Source organism: Sycon ciliatum, chromosome 11 (assembly GCF_964019385.1).
Source record: "Sycon ciliatum chromosome 11, ocSycCili1.1, whole genome shotgun sequence".
Lineage (NCBI taxonomy): Eukaryota > Metazoa > Porifera > Calcarea > Leucosolenida > Sycettidae > Sycon > Sycon ciliatum.
Genome location: NC_088653.1, coordinates 18022889 through 18044456, shown reverse-complemented (window position 1 = coordinate 18044456; position 21568 = coordinate 18022889). Strand labels below are relative to the sequence as shown.

At 49.7% G+C, this 21568-nt stretch overlaps 2 protein-coding genes across 3 annotated transcripts in view; both read right to left on the bottom strand.

The window, feature by feature from the left end:
• Positions 1–805: 805 nt before the first annotated feature.
• The window catches only part of LOC135826960 (mucin-2-like), a 26166-nt gene continuing 5403 nt past the window's right edge, over positions 806–21568 (bottom strand). The window contains exons 4-8 of one of the 2 annotated variants that reach the window (XM_065339490.1): positions 20836–20920; positions 17491–17527; positions 16792–16950; positions 13777–13908; positions 806–3150 (exon numbers count right to left, since the gene is read on the bottom strand). In XM_065339490.1, the coding sequence (XP_065195562.1) occupies positions 1451–3150; positions 13777–13908; positions 16792–16950; positions 17491–17527; positions 20836–20920 (2113 nt within the window). In that variant the 3' untranslated portion in view covers positions 806–1450. The remainder of the gene's footprint in view (positions 3151–13776; positions 13909–16791; positions 16951–17490; positions 17528–20835; positions 20921–21568) is intronic. The other variant, XM_065339491.1, reaches the window with a different exon arrangement.
• Positions 15292–16674, bottom strand: LOC135827379 (protein fem-1 homolog C-like). Its single transcript, XM_065339880.1, has one exon. It carries the CDS (start codon positions 16660–16662, stop codon positions 15307–15309), a length of 1356 nt encoding a protein of 451 aa, XP_065195952.1. The 5' UTR covers positions 16663–16674; the 3' UTR covers positions 15292–15306.

Below are 21568 nucleotides of genomic sequence, written 5' to 3'. Positions count from 1 at the left end.
GCTGTTGGAAACACACTGCGGAACACAGCAGTGATGAGGCATACTGTCGACAGGCTTATACAGGATACAGATCCACGCAGAACTACAGCAAGCCGTCAAAATACGACCAACCTATCAAACAAAATCAAACCACTTCAGCTTCTTCTCCAACTCGAGTCATGTCAAGGACACCCATTAGGTTTGAAAATGACCGTTACGCGATGATGTCATCGTCTAACGCGCAAAAGGACTATTGTGATGATGCATGCATGTCGAACTATGGCTGGCTGGATATGTAGTAGTAAAATCTTGACCTGAACGTGAGTAATGAAATCTTGACCTGGATCTCTGAGTAGTAAAATCTTGACTCAGTATGGTGCGGTGAAATCTTGGCTCTACATGGCCAGTTACTTCTGGCTAACAAGATAGGACCGGGATCAGGAAATAACCTCTTCATTTCTAACTGTTGTTTCTGTTTCAGCACTCGAGTAGATAAAGCGAACAAGAGATGGTAGAAAGGATGAACAAGGGATGTATTGTCGAAACTTTTTGGAAAAATTACGAGAAATTAGGCCACACTTTCTTTCTAAAAGCTGGAAGGCCACCATCCCCACCCTACCATCCTACACGAATAGTTTTTTATCAAGACATTCTAGCTCCAGTGGCCCTGTTTCCAAAAGTCGGTGACCATGGCAACAAACCGTGTCAACATTATGTGGACGTTGCCAACTGACTTTTTTGAGGCTGCTGGGTACTGGAACGCTCCGTTATGCCACATAACCTGACGCGGCACTCGCAGCAACCAACTATTCATCCCCATGGGTGCTACACTCCAATCGTGTTCTGACGGCCCACGAGGAAAGGTTGTTGTTCTCCAGACAGAATCAAAAACCAAATATTTCAAAAATCAAGAATATCTGCTTTAGTGTCCTTGGCAACGCAGACGGCGAGTAAATGCAATGCGTGAACGCATGTGCAGTGTTCCAGCAAAACAATAATATCAAAGTGAGTAACTAAAGACTAATTTTACGGCTTTCTAAGAATCCAGTAGAAGAAGGAAAGGAAAGACGTTTCTCAAGGTGTATCTGCGCGAGCTAATCCTAAGTATAAAATAGAAAGCTTAGAAGTTTGCCTAGAGGTTATGCTATTGACAGCAACTCTGCTCCGTGTATAATAGGTGCGGTGTCACAGTTCTCTCCTGGTCCAGGGAAATGCTGATTGCAATTATCAGAAGCCATGCAGCAGCGGCTCGCAGTAGCAGTATCATGAACTCAAGTTGTGTACACTGTGTGCCAACTAGTACATAGGCAACAATAGGGTTATGTAAAAAAATATTAAAATAAAAACAGACACAAACGATCTCGATTTTCAAATCATATACATATTCACAGTCTGTGTTTTCCAGTGTATCTCAGTCATCCACCCACACACTCAGCGACTCAGCGACTCTCTCCACGTCTGTGTTCGATATCTAATAGAACGCCGGCACCCCAGCATTACCCAGGTGGGCAGTGTGCTGCAAATAGTAATCCTCGCATTCAAACGTTCTCACCCTAGTGGCACTTTGACTGGCCGGCTGCATGGTCGATCTAATCCGATCGTACTCGACACGTTCTGTCCGATAGAAGGCGTCCGAACGTTGCTTCGTAACGGTAGGTTTTCGCACGAGCGCGGCTGCGTGTGACACGGGCGTGGATTGCGTGGTGACGCCGCGCTTGAACTGCGACTCATCCAGCGTGGCGGGCTGTTCCATAACAATCTCTGGCTGTGGTGGCAGCGGCTGTTTCACCATCACACCGTGTGATGCGTTTTCAACTGCAGCAGGCATCTTCGGTGCAGAATTCTGCGCTATTGTGTTTAGACCGGGTTTCCTTTCCAGCGTGGTGTCGGTCGAAGAAAGGAAATACGAGCTGCTGCCGTTGTGCTGCAGGTCCGGGACAGAGGAAGCGCCGCCCTCTGCCCGCAGGATGGCGTCTAGTTGCGAGAGTACGCGCCGCGGTGTGTTGCGCGTCGTCGTGTCGTCCGTGAGAGTGTTCTGCGACGGTGCCTCCTCCGGTGACGACATCTCCAGCAGCTGTTCCCGTGAGTCCGCGTTGGCCCCGGCCAGCACGACGAGGCTGCTGGCAGCGTGCGTGGTGTGCTCGGCGTCGGACTCCTCCAGGCGGCTGAGAGCGCTCTGAGACACGCTATCCAACGCTGGCTCGAACCCCTTCAGGATGTGAGCGGACAGCTTTCCCGGCGCCGTGCTCGACTTGCTTGCCACCGTCACTGTTGCCTGGTCGTCGTGGGAACTGTCGTCATGGCCGCGGTAGTACGGCAGCCGTGGCAGCGTACTGACGGAGTTCTCGTCCACCTTCCATTGCTCGGCGGCTGACTGGCGTTTGAGAGAGCAGGCCGAGGACTTCTGAACGGTGGGCATCTTGCGGACGTGACGCTTGGAAGAGCGACGAGCACTGCGTCTCATGCTATCCGGTGACTCAACACTCTGTTGCGACGCAGCACTGGTCTTGGCCTTGATAAGGGAGTAGCGGATGACGGAGTCGTCGGCGGGCCGTAGATAGTTACTCTCCTCCCCCGGTGGGGCGCCCCCGTCCATGTCCAGCTGCCCGACAAGGGCGTAGTGATCCGGCTCCTCCTCGGGCATGTCGTCGAGCTCCGTGATTGGTGTTTTCGCCGGTGCCTCATCCCCACCACTCGCCAATGCTGATCCCGTTCCCGGTGGTGTGGGTGTGTGATCGGATAACACGGTGTCGAGGCTGTCCGTAGAGCTGGCCGATAGCAGCGGTGTCGGAGAAGCCAGCGGAGACGTGGGCTGGAATCCTCCCTTGGGTATCGGCGGCGGTGGCGGCGGAGCTCCCAGAGGCAGGGCCGGCGCAACAGCCTGCGGAAGACTGGAGAGCGTGGCGCCGCGTTTGCGTGTGGAACGACGGACGTCGTCCAACGCCAGCATGCGGTTCTCCCCGGGCAACGGCGGTGGCGTACGGCCCTCCTCCGTCATCTCCTGCATGGGCGACGTGGCCGCACTCTTGCTCTTCATACCGGCGAAGCGCTTCCGCTTGAAGCTGCGGCTCTCCTGTCGGCGTGACAACGAGTCCAGCGTGGCGGCCCGGTTGAAGAACGAACGCCGGAAAATGCTGGTGTCCTCGCGTCCGGAGAACTCCTCCTCGTCGCCTGCAGTCGGCCATGTTGGCACAGCAAGGGAAACACACAGGTATGCATGCGCAGACATACGTGCAGACATGTGGACAGGCATGCACACACACATATGCAAGTACGCGCACACACACACACACACACACACACACACACACACACACACACACACACACACACACACACACACACACACACACACACACACACACACACACACACACACACACACACACACACACACACACACACACACACACACACACACACACACACACACACACACACACACACACACACACACACACACACACACACACACACACACACACACACACACACACACACACACACACACACACACACACACACACACACACACACACACACACACACACACACACACACACACACACACACACACACACACACACACACACACACACACACACACACACACACACACACACGATTTACACCCAAAACAGCGCAACCATAAACGGCGCGTGTTCATATTAGCACCCCCAGTACAGCGCAACGTAATGTGACACGGTGTCACTACAGCTCGTCTCATCTCTTGCACGCCCCATTTTGGCGCGACCAATTACGTTAACGTCCGAATATAAGCCAGCTCATTACACACGTGACCCATAATCTGCAGGCTCATGTTAGCAAGAGTGCATAACCAGTTTTATGTACTCTTGATGTTAGTATTACCATGGTGGATATCAGGAGCAAACCCGTTCCTAAAAAAGATATGTAAAAAAGAGAAGAAACACATGAGAACGAGTTGTGCAGCAACTATCCACGACTGTAACAAGATGATAAACAGTCAGAAAGTGACTGTGCGATAATAGGGCACGAAACTGACAGGCTACTGAGACATTCAGCGGCCCGAAACCTAGCTCTAACACATCTCCAGTGCGCAAACCAACCTTCCAACTTGGAAGGTTCGTGGTTACGTAGGACCGAAGAAGGGAAGATGAGCGGAGCGAAAATTCTGAATATTTACCTTGTTACAGTCGTGGGGGGAGACTGTTGACCATATTCTGGCATGTTGCCCCGTGTTGGCACGGACAGCGAGTTTGTTTCGGGGCCAGCAGAAGCACAATCACCTCTTGCAGCTGTGGTGACTTGTTAACGTCCAAGCCATTTCGTGACTCTGCCCACAATTTGTTCATGGATTCGCTCCAGGCAATATCGCCATTTAACGTCTTTTCTTTGCTCTATTCTCTTTACCAGGCGTGGGCCATCCCCTGGACTATCAAAAACTATCAAAATGGGTGCCTTATTATTTTTCTGTTTCAGTCCATCACAGATTACCATTTTCGGAAAACCAAAATATGTAATACTGAACTAGCGTTTTTCGAGACGATCATTGCTTTTTTTGAGTTGATCATTGCTTTCTAGAGTTGATTACAACCTACATCTGGACTTGGTAACGTCCAAGCAATCTCGTGACTGCCCACAATTTGTTCATGGATTCGCTCCAGGCAATATCGCCATTTAATACTGAACTGCACTGTGTCCCCATTGTCCATGTACATGTAGTACTTCCTGTGAAATACCCGTCTTTTCTTTTCTCTATTTTTTCTCTCTACCAGGCGTGGGCCATCCCCTGGGCTATCAAAATGGGTGCCTTATTATTTTCTTTTTCTGTTTTAATGACAATCCATTGAAGATTACCATTTTCGGAAAACCAAAAAATTTAACAGTGAACTGTTTTTTGAGACGATCATTGCTTGTTTTGAGTTGATCATTGCCTTCTAGAGTTGACTACAACCTATTCGTATCTGGACCTGTCCAGGCAATATCGCCCTTCAATACTGAACTGGCCATTTCGAGTTGATCATGATTTGAGTCTTTGACAAGTCGAGTGTCCATCTTTTGGGTTTGAGTGTAAATGAGTCGACCTGTATTGAGCGTGCGCGCTGACGGGGTGGTCTGTTTTGGGGATGTCCAGTTATGGGGATGGGGCTTTTGGGGGGCGCTGAAGTCAACGGCGCTGTTTTGGGTCGCGCTCATGTGGGGGCATACCACACATACACACACACACATACACACAAACACACACACGCACACACACACACAAACACACGCACACACACACACACAACAAGCGCAGTGGTGTACTAGCTGTGCTAGTACTTGTTAGCAACAATCCGAACTAGCGCACACACTGCACTGCATTGCTTTGTACTGCATTCAAGACTGACGTCATGCGCTTTGTTTTGCTGCGTAATCACAAATGGCACCAGCCCATTTTGCGGAAAAGAAAAACAAATCTTGCTTGCCCTGTTGTGCTCTTCCAGACAACGGATCGTGCTTCAGCAGTGTTTCTTTTCCTTTCGTAGCTTTGCTGCCAGCCCGAGTGTCACCTCGACACTGTATTTCTTCAGTATGTCTGACCTAACTGTCGACACTGTCAAGGCAATGCCTTGCCAAGCCCCCGCGGCGAGCCTTCTTAGCGCGGCTTGAATCCGAAAGGAAACTTAGTAAAAGTATTTTACAGGACCGTTTGCTGGCACAACTAGCCCTTGGTAGTGAGGTCTGCTCCGGCCAGGAGAACCAGCAACATGACAGCGCGGACACGGCTCGCGAGCCCAGAAGCCCGACTTGCACCAATGCCTCCTCCGCCAGCTCAGGTGACGCGGGCTCAACGGATCTCTGCGCTCCCGTAGATCTACGTGACGAGGTGTAGTCGGCTTTGTCGGCCGCCATTTTATTATTATCGGAGAACATTGTGCCGCTCCTCACCCAAGGCCAAGGCAATGCGGCTGCTGCCGCCACTACGCCAGGCCAAGCCCTTGTAACCCACCCGATCAGCCACCTGCACCAGCTGTGCCCAAGGCTGTGCAAGAACGTATCTTGCGAGGGGAGTTCGTAGATTTTTCAAGTTGGTTGCCTGAAATTCTTGCACACTTCCGGCCCAACATTCCGGCTGGTGCACAGCCCGAATAACGATAGCCAGCTAAATATCGTTGAGTCGGATGACCGTACGCGAAGCAGGTGCGTCGCAAGGTTCACGATAATTATACATGTAACTACCCGGCTCGAGGCATGGACCACATACATGTCTGTTATCACGGTTGCTGCCCTACACCGCACTGCTGAACTGCTGAGCTGATTGCGTACCAGCAGTTGATCCTGACTGCTAACCGCCAGTTCTTCCCAAGCGCGTGGCTAGAGTACGACCGCCAGCTGCGGCTGCTCGTGGCCCAGTAACCAGGCACGAAGAGGTTGGACACCATCGACGTGAACCTATGGCAGATAGCTGTCACAGGCCATGCACACCCAATATGCGCTCAATGTAAGACGGCCTATCCAGGGGCAGTTTGTGTCCTTTTCGTCCCCAAGCCAGCAGCATTTACCTCCAGTGGTCGCAACCATACCAGCGACAGCCAAGAAATCTGCCGCAACTTCAATGGAGGTCGCTGTTCTTCGTCGTCGTGCCGCTTCTCCCGCACCTGCAGCCAGTGTGGCAAGGACCACCCATGCATCATGTGCAACCAGCAGCAGCGCGGAGCCAATCGGCCACCCCGCCGCTCCTAGCAGAATGGCTACTGAATAGCTTGACTCGGTACGTATCTTTCCTATACACTCTGCAGACACCACACTGCTAGCTGACCACTTTGCCCGCCTGTTACGTAACCACTCATATCAATAAGGCGTTGCGTATGTTCTCCATGGGCTGCGCCGTGGCTTTACTCTTGGATCTGCCGGCCAACACGACATTTCGGTTTTCTCTAATAATCTACCCTTGGCTTTCACTCACTCGGCATTTATATCCGAGCAATTAGCTGCTTCCTGCGCCCGCAGCGAGACCACAGGCCCATTTTCCGTCACCTCCATTTCAGTTCATGCGCCACTCTGGTATTGGTGCCATCCCCGAAAAGAACGGCAAGCTGCGAATGATCCACCATCTGTCTAGTCCGGAAGGCACCGGCGCGAACGACAGCATTCCTGCCGAGCCGCTCTCTCTGCACTACGCGAGCATTGACAACGCGATCAACATCATCATGTCATGCCCACAGCCTGTGTATTTGTCCAAGCTCGATGTACGCAGTGCATTTCGGCAGATCCCAGTCCGCCGTCAGGACTTCGCTGGGAAGGCTCCTACTACTACGAGCGCTTTCTGCCTTTCGGCCTCCGCTCCAGCCCAGCCGTCTTTGACTCAGTAGCCACAGCAGTCAACTGGATCATGCAGCACGAGTTTGCTATAGATCACCGGCTTCATTACCTCGATGACTTTCTCGATATCTCCACTGGTTTGGCTGCAGCCAACCAGCAACTCACCACCCCCCTCCGGGCATTCACGTATCTCGGCACTCCTCTTTGCTCCATCCCAGCTCGAGGGCCATCACCATCATTGACCTTCCTTGGTATTTTCCTAGACTGCGGCTACCAGAGGACAAGCTGTCCGAGATCCGTGCGCCACTCATGGCTACTATCAGCGAGCGCAGCATCGGCCAGCGTCAACTCGAGTCCCTCCTGGGGAAGCTCACTTTTGCTGCCCGAGTCATCGTTCCTGGACACACATTCATGCGTGAACTATGATCAGCGTGCCCTGAACTGTATCTGTGTATGCGAGTGCGGTGCATAAAGCCCACCTTGAGAATGGGTTTGCCGGCCCCTTAGTAGATGCGTGGCTTCTGGAGAGGGTGTTGAAGGGCATCCAGCGATGCCATGGTACGGCTGTACTCACCCCTCGCCTTCCTATAACTATGCCAATCCAACGACACCTGACAGATGAACGCCGGAAAAGTAGTATCCTGAATGGCCATGACAAGCTGCTCTACCAAGCCGCCATGCTGCTTCTTTGGATTTCTTCGGTGTGCTGAATTCACTAATGGCATCACACGGGGCTGTACTAGCTCCCCTGGTGACGGAAGCCTGCAACTCTTCCTGCTTTCATCCAAGACGGACCTATTCGGTAAAGGCGTTACTAGTGACATTGGCCCGTCTGTACCGCCGTACTGCCCGGTCCGTGCCATTGTTAGCTACCCATTTGCCACTCGTCGCGAGGGACCAGAGCAACTCTTGTTCGTACTCTCGAACAGACAGCAGCTGACCAGGCAGTCACTCACAGTAACAGTATGGTCTCTTGTCGCTGCGGCCGGTGTACCATCCCAGTCGATCTACTCCGGGCATTCGGTCCACATTGGTGCAGCCACCACCGCTGCTATGGCTAGTGCCCCGACTCCTTCTTCCGAGTGGCAGGTCAGTGGAAAGAGCGATGCGTGTCTATGCTACATCCGGACTACAACAAGCGCTAAACGCCAGCTATCGTCCCGGCTTGCTGCCGTGCCATGGATGCCATGATCCCCAACTCGGGTGAGTAATGAGCTACTGAACTCTAGCTGCGCAATGCTTGCCTGTGCTGACATAAATTGACCCTTGCTGTGCGTCAATAGTGCTTAGCTAACGGAGTGCTGGTTTCATGGGTCCACTCTCACAACTGGTGTTATCTAGCTATTTGCTGCGGCTCTGCCTTGCGCTATATTACATCCATTTAGCATTGCAGCTCTACGTTGAGCTAACAGCAGCTCTACTTTGAGCTAACAGCGGCTCTACTTTGAGCTAACAGCAGCTCTACTTTGAGCTAACCGCAGCTCTACTTTGAGCTAACAGCAGCTCTACTTTGAGCTAACAGCAGCTCTACTTTGAGCTAACCGCAGCTCTACTTTGAGCTAACAGCAGCTCTACTTTGAGCTAACAGCAGCTCTACCTTGAGCTAACAGCAGCTCTACTTTGAGCTAACAGCAGCTCTACTTTGAGCTAACAGCAGCTCTACTTTGAGCTAACCGCAGCTCTACTTTGAGCTAACCGCAGCTCTACTTTGAGCTAACAGCAGCTCTACTTTGAGCTAACAGCAGCTCTGCTCTGAGCTAACAGCAGCTCTGCTCTGAGCTAACAGCAGCTCTGCTCTGAGCTAACAGCAGCTCTGCTCTGAGCTAACAGCAGCTCTGCTCTGAGCTAACAGCAGCTCTGCTCTGAGCTAACACCAGCTCTACTTTGAGCTTCAAACCAGTTGTTTCGAAACCAGCACTCCTCAATCCAAAGATGCCTCTTTGTTGACTTGTTTGTGTGAGGGATGGGGCTAATGGTGTACTAGCTGTGCTAGTACTTGTTAGCAACAATCCGAACTAGCGCACACACTGCACTGCATTGCTTTGTACTGCATTCAAGACTGACGTCATGCGCTTTGTTTTGCTGCGTAATCACAAATGGCACCAGCCCATTTTGCGGAAAAGAAAAACAAATCTTGCTTGCCCTGTTGTGCTCTTCCAGACAACGGATCGTGCTTCAGCAGTGTTTCTTTTCCCACCATCCCTCCCTAACCAACTTATTCACACCATCATAATTATCGTACCCACTAATCGGGTCCACTCTCACAACTGGTGTTATCTAGCTATTTGCTGCGGCTCTGCCTTGCGCTATATTACATCCATTTAGCATTGCAGCTCTACGTTGAGCTAACAGCAGCTCTACTTTGAGCTAACAGCCGCTCTACTTTGAGCTAACAGCAGCTCTACTTTGAGCTAACCGCAGCTCTACTTTGAGCTAACAGCAGCTCTACTTTGAGCTAACAGCAGCTCTACTTTGAGCTAACCGCAGCTCTACTTTGAGCTAACAGCAGCTCTACTTTGAGCTAACAGCAGCTCTACCTTGAGCTAACAGCAGCTCTACTTTGAGCTAACAGCAGCTCTACTTTGAGCTAACAGCAGCTCTACTTTGAGCTAACCGCAGCTCTACTTTGAGCTAACCGCAGCTCTACTTTGAGCTAACAGCAGCTCTACTTTGAGCTAACAGCAGCTCTGCTCTGAGCTAACAGCAGCTCTGCTCTGAGCTAACAGCAGCTCTGCTCTGAGCTAACAGCAGCTCTGCTCTGAGCTAACAGCAGCTCTGCTCTGAGCTAACAGCAGCTCTGCTCTGAGCTAACACCAGCTCTACTTTGAGCTTCAAACCAGTTGTTTCGAAACCAGCACTCCTCAATCCAAAGATGCCTCTTTGTTGACTTGTTTGTGTGAGGGATGGGGCTAACATGTATTAAGTCGACGATACTGGTGACTTGTTTCGAAATGTTGTTCAAAAGCGGCAAGATTTGCCACAGTAGATCCAAAAGTCAGGGTGAAGAACAGGCCCGTCTGGAACACTCCAGGAGTGGTCAGGATAACACTGTTAAGAAGGCTAGATTAGAAGCACGTCCCTTGCCCCATCCCCCATCTCATCCCTACCACACAATACCATGTTCTCCGGAGTATAGGCCGCAACCAGATTCTTTCAGAAAGTGGTGGACATCACGCAACTGCATTGCAAATAAAAGCGGGTTTGTCAACTGACGACCGCTCTATTCAGTTACAAGTAGATTTGTTGCTATTCGCTCGGAGTGAATAGCAACTACATGGAGCGGTTGTCAGTTCACAAACTCCCTTTTATTAACCAGATTCTTTGTCACAAAAATTAATACAATCGTGACATTTCATTGAAAACCAACTCCAGGTAGCAATGTCTGGATCAGCTGTGGTACAGTACGTATCGCCTATAAGGTTGGCGGCTATAGTACTATACCGGATATAGTGATCAATTTCTCAAATTCATTTTCATTTGCCATAACTAAGTATACACAGTTATCGCGTATAGTAATAATCGTCTATAGTAATATATCGCCTATAGGGATCAAATTCTTATTTCAAAAGACATTTATTACAAGTACATTATTTTTGCATCGATTATAGTGATTGATGTAAATTCAAGTGGTGTCAGAGGAAAACAGGGTGTTACTTCTTCGTGAAGAACTAACTTGTCCAGTGTTGTTTGGTGAATTCTGCTTGTACAAGTTGCCAAAAATGCCTCCATCGTGAGGAAATGCTGATGATGTGTGACATGAGCTGTAGCCACCTATGCAGTGCGTATGTATACGGCGCCCTGAGTCGTTTGACACCCCACTCGCATACATTGCATGCAGTATCGGTCATAGTGATATATCGCTTATAGTGATAAAAATGCTCAAAATCAAACACCAACGCTATAGGCGATACTGACTGTATTCTGATTGTATTTCAACCTGTGCTTTCACTATAGTCGAAGCCGATATCCTGAGGACCATCCCAAAGTCTGTGACTGTTCTGTACTGACACAACATGCCGCTGCCAGGAGGAGTCGGTTTTCCACGATTTGAGAGATGACGAGAAGTAATCAGCCCATGAACCGAAAGCCCCATCCGGTCTGACAACCTTGGTGGACAATCAAACTGTTTGGGGGATGGTGAAGTGAAGGAAATTTTGCACCTCAAACCAAACAATAAATGTGTGTTGAGATCGAGTAATGTATTAGTGTTAGCAGCCTTGGTGAAGGTTTCGGGTACCATTCGAATCCAACCAAGTCGATACTTCTAGTGCGGCGCTTGATCTATTCGCTGACACAGGCGTTCGAGTGAGGACGGATGGCTGTCGTCATCTTAGCGCAGCCCTCGGCACTGCTCCATTCGTCGGAGATTACCTGGCTGACAGAGTGAGCGGATGCCTCGGGCAGGTGAACAAGTTGTGTGAGTTTGCTTAGTCGCAGCCGCAGGCAGCCTACCATGCTTTGGTGAAGGGGCTGCAGAGAAAATGGATGTTTCTTTGCCGGACGGTGGAGGGTGCTGCAGAAGCCCTCAAGCCATTGGAGGAGGCTATTCATCACAAGCTCCTACCAATGGTAACTGGATACCACCCTAATGAAATGGAGAGGGAAGTGGCTTCCTTTCCTTGCCGACATGGTGGTTTGGGCATTGTAGTCCCCATCACTCAAAACCACCAGAACACAACATCGAAGACCTGTCTCGTCAAGTCGCGTGCATGCGTGATATGAGCATGCACGATTTTGTAGTCGAGAGTCCTTTTGTCAGTGTTCTTGTTCGTCTCTGTCAGAGCAGTTTGCTTTTCCGTCTTGTAAATATAAATAATGTAACAAACAAGTCTTGTCCTTTGTGTCCTGTGTCCCGGGGCAGTGTCTGCTCCAGCGCCGGGTGAGCCGGGTAATCCACCCGGTTGGGCGGCGCTTGGACCTGGTTGAAAATACAGTACCGGGTCACCTGTGACCCGGTTAGTACTTCACACTTTTCAACTATAATTGCAGTTACTTTGAAAGGACTGACTACATGGCTTGCATGTGTCAGATACTTCTTCTTCTTTCGTAATTTTCTAATTCCTTTCCTCTTTTTTCTAAATGCGGTTTATCCATTCGCCTTTATATCATTGGGCCTAGTTCCCGTTTATTGTCCGAAATAAAATAAACCAACCAACCAGTTAAAGCATGTGACTTGGCTGGTGAGACAAGCGCCACGTACATGTGTACCCGGTTCCGACCCGGTTGAAATGGTTGCGCCAGGTACACGTGTACCCGGCTGTCCTACCATCCTAGAGCAGACACTGCGGGGAACGGAATGGCTTCGATTCCGCAACATTCCTGTTTCCGAAGCCCGGCTAGTTGACAACTAGCTAACATCGGGTGACGGATACAGACTGGTCTAACAGAGAATATCTTGAATGGAGTTGTCATTGTGTGCAGCCGGATTGTCAAGTTTCATTTTCTTTTTCTTTTTAAATTTTTGGTTTGTTTTGTTTTTGCTTTTTCTTTAGTTTTTGTGTCAGGTCAGTGATATCATGTTCTGTGACTGCCTGTATAAGAGGCTTACTGTAAAACCGGGAAGTCTAACGACCAAAAAGTTAAACGTTTTTGTAATTTTGGCATGGTAACGTGCAGAAAGTGTAACGATAGCTACCTGGCCACCCACCTGTATGCGCATCTTTACACAGACATCTCGTGATAACGGTTTTCAAATAACGAAAAGAAATTGGTCGTTAAAACGTTAGACTTTGTGACCCGTTAGACTTTCCGGTTTTACAGAATTCAACTTGTTAGAATTCTTCCTCTGTCCACATAGTGTGTGCTCCATGGCACAATCGACAGAGCTTCCAAATGCAGAAGATAATGGTGCCCAACGGAATGCGATGGCGTGAGTCCAGTAAGCGCTGGGAGCTGTGCAGCCCAAGGCCTACACGCACTGGGATGGGAACTGGTGCAGGGTACAAACTAGAACTACAGTGCAGGCAACTGAAATCCGACCCCTGAGCGGTGTGCTCACATCGCAAAGACTCAACAAGGGATGGTAAAACTATGAAATAGAGACCGCTAGAATGTGAACGCATCGCTCAGGGGTCGGATTTCAGTTGTCAGCAGTGTATGTGATTGAATGTATCAGAGCAGCCCCGTAGAGAGTGGTGTCATCAGGTCTAGTTTGTGAGAACTAGACCTGGTCTAGTGAGAAGGCATTCTACTGCCTGTAATTCTGGTGAAGTAAAATAAAGTAACAACAACAACAACAACAACATTACTTTTACTGTCTCGCACTAAGCCATCCTAAGGCAAGGAATATATTCTCCGAAGTACAAGCTGCATTATAACCACCAGTAACCCATCCAAAGAACTCGGTGCGCCTTATGCTACTATGGTCAAATTACCCGTGATAAACGGGGCAGATGTCATTTCCTGACAAAAAGTCTGGATGCGGCCTATACTCCAGTGAGACTTATACTCTGGAAAATACGGTACTAACAGATTATAGTCACATGACCACAGGGAAGGCAAACAGGCTCTCACCTCCTTCACGGCCTTCGTCGTCAGATCGTCGGCTATGTTCTCGATGCCATGTTCCGGCTGGTGTGCTGGCAGTGCTAGCTCCGCTGAACTCTAGTGTTCCGGGCGGTCTGGGTAAGGTAGTGCCCACCATACCTGTGCAAGGATGTGTGTGTGTGTGTGTGTGTGTGTGTGTGTGTGAGAGAGGGAGAGAGAGAGAGACAGAGAGAGAGAGAGAGAGAGAGACAGAGAGACAGAGAGACAGAGACAGAGACAGAGACAGACAGAGCATAGATAGACAGAGAGACAGAGAGACAGACAGATGGACAGACGGACAGACAGACAGCAGTATTATAGATTGAGAGAAAGGGAGAGAGAGACGACAAAAAGGAGGAGGAGGGAGGCAAGAGACAGGAAGAGGAAAACAAAATGTGTGGGGGAGGGGGGATGGGGGGGGGGGGAGGGGAGGGGGGAGGGGGGAGGGGGAGGGGTGTTGACAAATTACAGGGTAGTAGACAAACAACAGTTTTCTCATGCCGCGTTCACCACACGGCAGGAAGCGATGTAGTACTAGGTGCAACAAAGGACCGATGGCATGCGGGTATCCGTCCTAGGATCCAACTGCAGTTATCCGACCCTCAGCGAAGGACAAACCTGCGACCACTGTGGGTGGCTAAATCAGAGTGGATCTGACTTGGGCTCGACCAACGTGTTTGGTTACACAAGAGCCAGACTGAGAACTAACTCTTTGGCCAACAGGTATGCATACTTGAAAAGCATAACAATTATAATGAACCCTGAAACAAGCAAGGATAGCAGGTACCGCTACAATACCTGCTAACACTTTCAAACAGCCTAGTCTGATGGCATTAGACCAAAACAGAATCTGACAAATATGTACCCACTATTAACCAAACTGATAGCTAATCCGTATGCACAAGCGTAAGAACATTCACAACCACACACACATGCACACCATTGACCATTGGACGCCCATCGCCAGAGGCGATGATAGCGATGCTACAGCAGAAGCCATAGCAACCTGTGCTGGGATTGCACCATTCAACAGCTTGCAAGGCTGAAGAATTGACCACCACTATTCAGCCTGGTCTACACCACACAGCTTTGAAGTGGCTTTTTTCTGGCCAGTGAATCCCTACTTTTTGGTCTTTTTTTTCTTTCTTTTTCCCGCACACACATCACACCACATACTCCGGCATGCACTGGCTGTTGGTAACCACCCAGGAGAATGAAAGAAAAGTCAGGAAGAGTCTGAGAAAGAGAAGAAAGACGTGTGTGACCATAATCGTCGGGAATCGAACCCGCAACCTATCGATTGGAAATCGCTGCACATACCACTGCACCATATGGGACACACACACACACACACACACACACACACACACACACACACACACACACACACACACACACACACACACACACACATGCAGTCACAAGACTGTTTCGACGAATGTACGGTGTCTCCTTCGCTAAAGGAATCAGGAAGAAGCAAGTCCAGGGCAACCCAATACAATGACTGCGAGCATGCTGCTACTTGCATCGCGACACAAACTCATTAATAACCATGTGGATCTTATCACTGGGTGTGTTATGGGAGCTGATGCTGGCCGCAGTCACTCCGGAATGATTCGTCAGCGTTGCCTGCTTCGCAGTCAGATAGAAGAGCATCTCGCGGACACAGCCCACGTTCCCGCTAGCCGCCGCCGTATGAAGTGGGGTGTTTCCGCGACTGTCACGCTCTTCGATTATCTGATCGGCGCCCGACTCCAGCAGCAGCTTGAGTAATGGCGGACTAGGAAACTGGCAGAAGTTCTTGCGCGACTTTGCGCCGCTGACGAAGGTCTTCTTGTCGCAGACCAAGTGCAGCGGCGTGTAGTTGTTGTAGCCTTTGTGCAGGACGAAACGCTGGTAGACGAAACGCTGGGCGGCCTCGCGACAGGCCACGAAGTGGTGCGGCATGGTGGACGATAGCTTGTCCCAGACGTAGAGCACCGTGAGAAGGATCCGCACTGTTTTCCCACACTCGATACCGCCGAGGGGGTGGCGGTGGAGATTGCTCCAGACAACCTCGAACAGTGCCTTCACGTCGGCATCACCTTCGTTGCGTATCTGCTCCACCAGAAGTTCTGTACATGCCGTCAACGTGGATGTCACCCCCGGCGTTGTTCCTTTCTTCCCGCTGTCCATCTCCAGGCGCAGACAGTGCAGCCAGAGCTTCATGGCCTTAACGTAACGGCGTGCGTCCGCCTCCATGGCGCCACGGCAACGCAGGTAGTGTATCGTGTCCTGACTGCTAGGGCCCAGAACATGCTCCCGTATTGCGGACGCCAGGTTGAACCCTTGCCAGTCATCTGCCAGCGTGTGTTTGAGCTTGGCACGCGACTCCGGGAACTGGATGTCGTCGTAGATGCGGTACTTTGGCAGCTGGCCGTGTGCAAAGGTCATGCCACCTTCTATCGTCATAGCCTGCGACCAGATCTGCTCGGCTTTGGCTCGGTTCTGGTGCCGATCAACATAAGCAGCACCGAGGAGCAGCATAGCCGTGGCATGCTCTTTCAGGCTGACCGGTGGCGTGGTGGATTGCAGCAAGGCATCAACCACTGAGTGCTCTCCAGCAGCCGACGCACATATCAGCGGCGTGACGTCATAGAAAGACTGCATGGCCGTGTCGGCACCGGCCTCGACGAGTAGCTTGGCCACGTCGGCGTGTCCCATGAGTGCAGCATGGTGGAGAGGAACCTCTCGGTCCGTGCTCGTCTGGACGTTGGGATTGGCACCGCGATCCAGCAGGAACTTGACGATGTTCGGATAGCCACGATAGGCTGCCAGGTGCAGTGGACCGCTGCCGAAGCGATTGCGAATGTTCACATGCACACATGCACACATACACACACACACACACACACACACACACACACACACACACACACACATGCACTCCTCCCCCCCCCCCCTCCCACACACACACGCGCCCATGCACCCGCACAGAGACACACAAGTCCTCAAAGTACACACCTCCTTTCAGAGATCTGGGCAGCGTTGCTGATCTGGAATCTGTACCGGTAACATCGGTGGCTACACTTTGAGTGTCAGCTACCTTCATTGTCTCAGCAAGGGAAGTGTCATGATCACTGTCATCAGACATGTTCAATTCCTCTATTATCATATTGTTGCCTGGGCAAACAGAGAGGCAGAAAGAGAGAGAGAGAGAGAGAGAGAGAGAGAGAGAGACACACACACACACACACACACACACACACGCACCCCCCCCCCACACACACAGATGGATAGATAGATAGAGAGACAGAGAGAGAGAGACGGAGTGTGAGAGAGAGACAGAGAAAGATAAATGGTGATTAGAGCCGTAATCCTCCTCTCCCCCCCCCCCCCCTGAATCCACACCCTCCAGCGCCAGCGTGTTGTCAGAAGCTAGAGACACAGCCACATTTCTACTGGTGTTTCTTCATATCAAAATACATATTATGGGCGTGGCTGCACCTGCACATTTCGCCTCATCATTATGTAAGAGACAATGTGCTACTTTCACCAAGGAAAGTGTGGTGATTAACCTGACAGACAACCGGCCTATGCCAGGAGATACTAGCAATACAATACTGCATTACTAGACCCAGTAGTAATCTGGGTAGGGTTTGGCACGGAAACAACAACACAGCTATCACGACAAACATACTGCCATGCCTCAAGTAGACTTACTTTGTGCAGCTCCGAACACTGGGTTCCCATTCCATTTCTGTGGCGGCAGGTCAAGCAACAGCAGCAGCACCAGCAGCAGCAGCAGCACAAATTCAAAGTCAAGAGTCAAAGCAATGAATGACCTGTGCAGACTGAGATATTGACATCATTCCTACAATCTACTTAAGTTACTCGTTATTATACCGTATTTCCGCGCATATAAAGCCATATCGTTATAGGTGAAACATCGCTGTTTTGGACCAAATGTTTGGAGAAAATCGCCTCGGGTTTAACGCCATGGCGCAAAAAGTGAGAGACGCGTACATGCAAAAGAATCGGCAGAGTATGAACTTCGAGTACTTGTAGTACGGTGCCGTTGCACGTTCATGTCGAGCATCCATGTACTTTCAATTTTCCCTGAAATTTTCAAATTTTGAACCTATTGTGTACAAGGTGGCATACAAACTTGTGTGAAGGTGCGGCAGCGGTATGGCATGTGACAGTGGGGATGGGTAGAGGGGACGGCTCGATACCGGGACGCTTTGACAGCCAAATTTGTATAGACCCAAACCGATCATCAGCGTTGATTTTTCACTCGAAATATGTTTGTGGAAGGAAACTGGCATGTTGAAGTTTGCTCTGGGGCCAGAGTCAATCGAACTGAGCCACTCCTTTGTGTTGACCCATTGCCTCCAAGTTGCCCAATTTTTCGCTTCAAAAAAGTTCAAATAAGAGGTGGCTCCAAACCGGACACGTTTTAGAGTGCACGTCAAATTCACTCTGGGTCTGAAATTAGGTAATTGCTATCGCTTCACGACGGCCAGTACAGAGTAACAATAAGCCTTGTGTGTGCTTCCATTAGTTTTGATTGGTATCCGGTGCTCTATTGGCGAGAGGCGAGCCGCTGTTTACCTGCGACAAGAAGTTGATTTTTCGAAAGTCGTAAAACTCAAGTCGCAGTGCGAAGCAACACGTCAAAAACTCACCTGCTTGATATGGCGCTTCTGGTCATCGCAGAGCCATAAAATTTTGGCTCGGAGTATAACACATCGTAGTCTCACTGTGACATATGTTTTCTAATCAAAATACCAAGAGAGAAAGTGAATTTTGAGTCCGTTCCGGTTTGCAACCTGTGTCCTATTTGAAACCGTCCCCTCTACATGCAGAGAGAATCACCGCTACTGTAGGTTCACTGAAAGAATTGAACTCACCAACGCCAGATGCGACTTCCTCCACATTGAATTTTGTTCACTTATAACGCCATGGCTTTATAAGTGAGGGTGGCCTTATATTCGGATATAACGCCACGGCTTTATATGCGCGGAAATACGGTAGTACGTATTGTCGGTTTTGTGCTAGATTGCGCACGTCTCACTGTCCAAAATCTGGTTTAGTTGGTGGACTGAATCGCATAACTTGTGCTCACATTTTTTCAAATGTTACAATACTAGCAGGCAGGCATAGTGGGATGGTCTAAGACCATGATTGAGAAACAGAGGGTACCAGGTTCAAGTCCTGCTTGGAAGCGGAAGGATTTTTTCCAGCCGTGCTGCGACCCACAGATAATTGGGAACTCGTGGCCTGGCACGAGGGAAACATGGATGCAGTGAATGGGATTTCGGTCTTTGACCACTTTGTGGTGGGTCTCATCTACTCACCTCCCACCGCTTAGGAGCTGCATCTGCGCCTTGATCCAAGAGGGTGGTGGCGTTCCTGCGGATGCGGAAAACTGGGCCTTTGGCCGAGTCTCACGCGAACCGTGAAATTTTTTTTTTTTTTTTTACAATACTAAAGTATAATCTTTTCCTTTTTGCACCACATAGACATAGTCTTCACACCTGTCGTAGTCTGTGCTCGCATACGTACTCCGTTCGATTTTCACTTTGTGTCACCTGATCGCTAAAATAAATTGGAACTGGCTCAAAATGTTTTACTTTTTTTAAAGAATATAGTAAACAGCTCTACCAATTGCAGGACAATTGCAAAGTCGAGAAAAGTGACTGTTCACCACATAATGGAGCTGGATGGCTAAAGCATGCCCTGGATGGTATGGGCATAGCAGTACAGGTAAAAAAGTCTCCGCTACAGTACAGAGAATCTCATGCAAGCCATGCAACGCTCGTGAGCCCATTGCGCAATGACATAATTCGTACCATAAGCACCCGAACAGCCACCTGGGGTTGGCTGTGTGGTGGTGTGTTGAACCGTGCATTGCTGATCTATGATTGTGCAGGGATGTTGAAACAGTGCATTGCTGGTCCCAGCGCACCTTTACTTGCATTACCCATGCATTCCATATAAGGCCACAACAAAATGATTTCGTGTTTCCGGTCGGCCGACCGGGTCCGTTTTTTCAAAAATTATGGAATTTTTTGGTTTACGACAAGTACAAAAAAACAAAGAAAAACAAGCAAAAACACTGAAAGCATTGTGTTGCTTTGCTCGAACCGAAATAAAAGTTTGACTGAATGCAGAGACGAAAATTCCGGAGCTGGAGAAAAGGTCGCCAAGAACGATGGCTGCTTAGAGCAGCCCGCTTTGTGTCCAGTGCTGACGATGGCTGCTCAGAGCAGCCCGCTTTGTGTCCAGTGCTGGCGGGGTGCGAAGTGTCTTCTTCAGCAAAGGATAGTTCGCGTCTCCCATGAAACCACCTTGAAGGAGTTGTTTTGTGAGGAAGCGAGCCTCGCTTGCCTGAGGACGTCACGTCTTTAGAGTGGATTGTCGCAGCTACAGCAAGCAGCAATGGTGGGGCAGGAACGTGGAAAGATGTAGAGGTAACTGAAACTGTCGGCCTTGTTGTCGAATTTGGATGCCGTTTCCTGGATTTTCGCTTGGTGGACGTAGCTCCTGCTGCCAAGCGACCGTGCCCTGACCGTCCCTCGGCATTCGATGTGTTCTGGGAGCAGCAGCGAAGCGGGATCACCTGCCAACTCCAAGTGGGAAGACGTGTCTCATGTCTATGAATACAGCAGGGAAATAAACTTTCAAACCGAAAAAAAATAATTTTCCGACCAACCGGGCGTATTTTTTCGGGGGGGGGGTGCTGACCGGAAACACGAAATCTTTTTGTTGTGGCCTAATTATGGCAATGAGCAGTTGGCTTATTGGCCCTGCTTATGTGGTCAGACTTTACAGCATAATTATTATCATCACATTTTTGATAGGGCAATCCCCACTGGCCTAATGCCTTCTTACAGGGTACTCTAGAAATGAAAGTACTGAATTATGGAATAGGTGCAGCGAAGAGCATAAGCGGACTTCAGCAGGGAGTGCATTCCAGCGGTCGGAACCGATGAAAGCAACTGCATGCGTAAGAATTCCGGCACCGTAGGCTCCGGGATGAACGGGTCAGTACTCTGTACTAACCTCTTGTAGCTTCTGCCCTGGTGATAACTCGCTGGCGTACAGCAGCCCGATCTCTTGATCCAGCGGCTTGTGAACTTGCTCACTGCTGTCATAATAACATAGGGCAACAGACCACATGAAAATACACACAGACAATTTCTTACTCAAACTCTCTCTCTCTGTCTCTGTCTCTCTCTGTCTGTCTGTCTGTCTCTATGTCTCTATCTGTCAGTCTCTCTCTCTCTCTCTGTCAGTCTTTCTCTCACACACATGCACACCCACATATCTTCAGACCTGGTGACCATTGACGGTATACTTCCAACCTGACTGATAACGACAGCTCATGAATCAGGGCGCTTTTAACATTCAAGTAAAGCCAATTTAGTAACCAAACGTTTCCGTTCCCTTCTCATCATGTTTTGATATCGTTATTTGTTTTTCCTTTGCCGACAGCTGTTGGGCGATCAGCTAAAACGGACAGTCATGGTAGACATACTCTAACAGAGGCACGTAGCTAGTGTATAGACAGTGTTGTCCAGTCACCACGCCGGCAATCAGCCGTCATAACTACTACCATAGTTAAAATACTTCAGGCAAAATGGCGGCTATGAGGCTGTCGTTGGAACTTGGTCACTGCACTACGGATGTTCGAGCTAACGTTACATCCCTGCAAACATAACATAATTATTATTATGACACACTCTCACATACCCTATAAGGACACCCTCTAACATACCGTATTATGAGACACTCT

What these genes read in the sequence shown, in the direction of transcription:
- LOC135827379 (XM_065339880.1), bottom strand. Translation starts at nt 16,662, where the DNA reads ATGTGTGCATGTGTGCATGTGAACATTCGCAATCGCTTCGGCAGCGGT.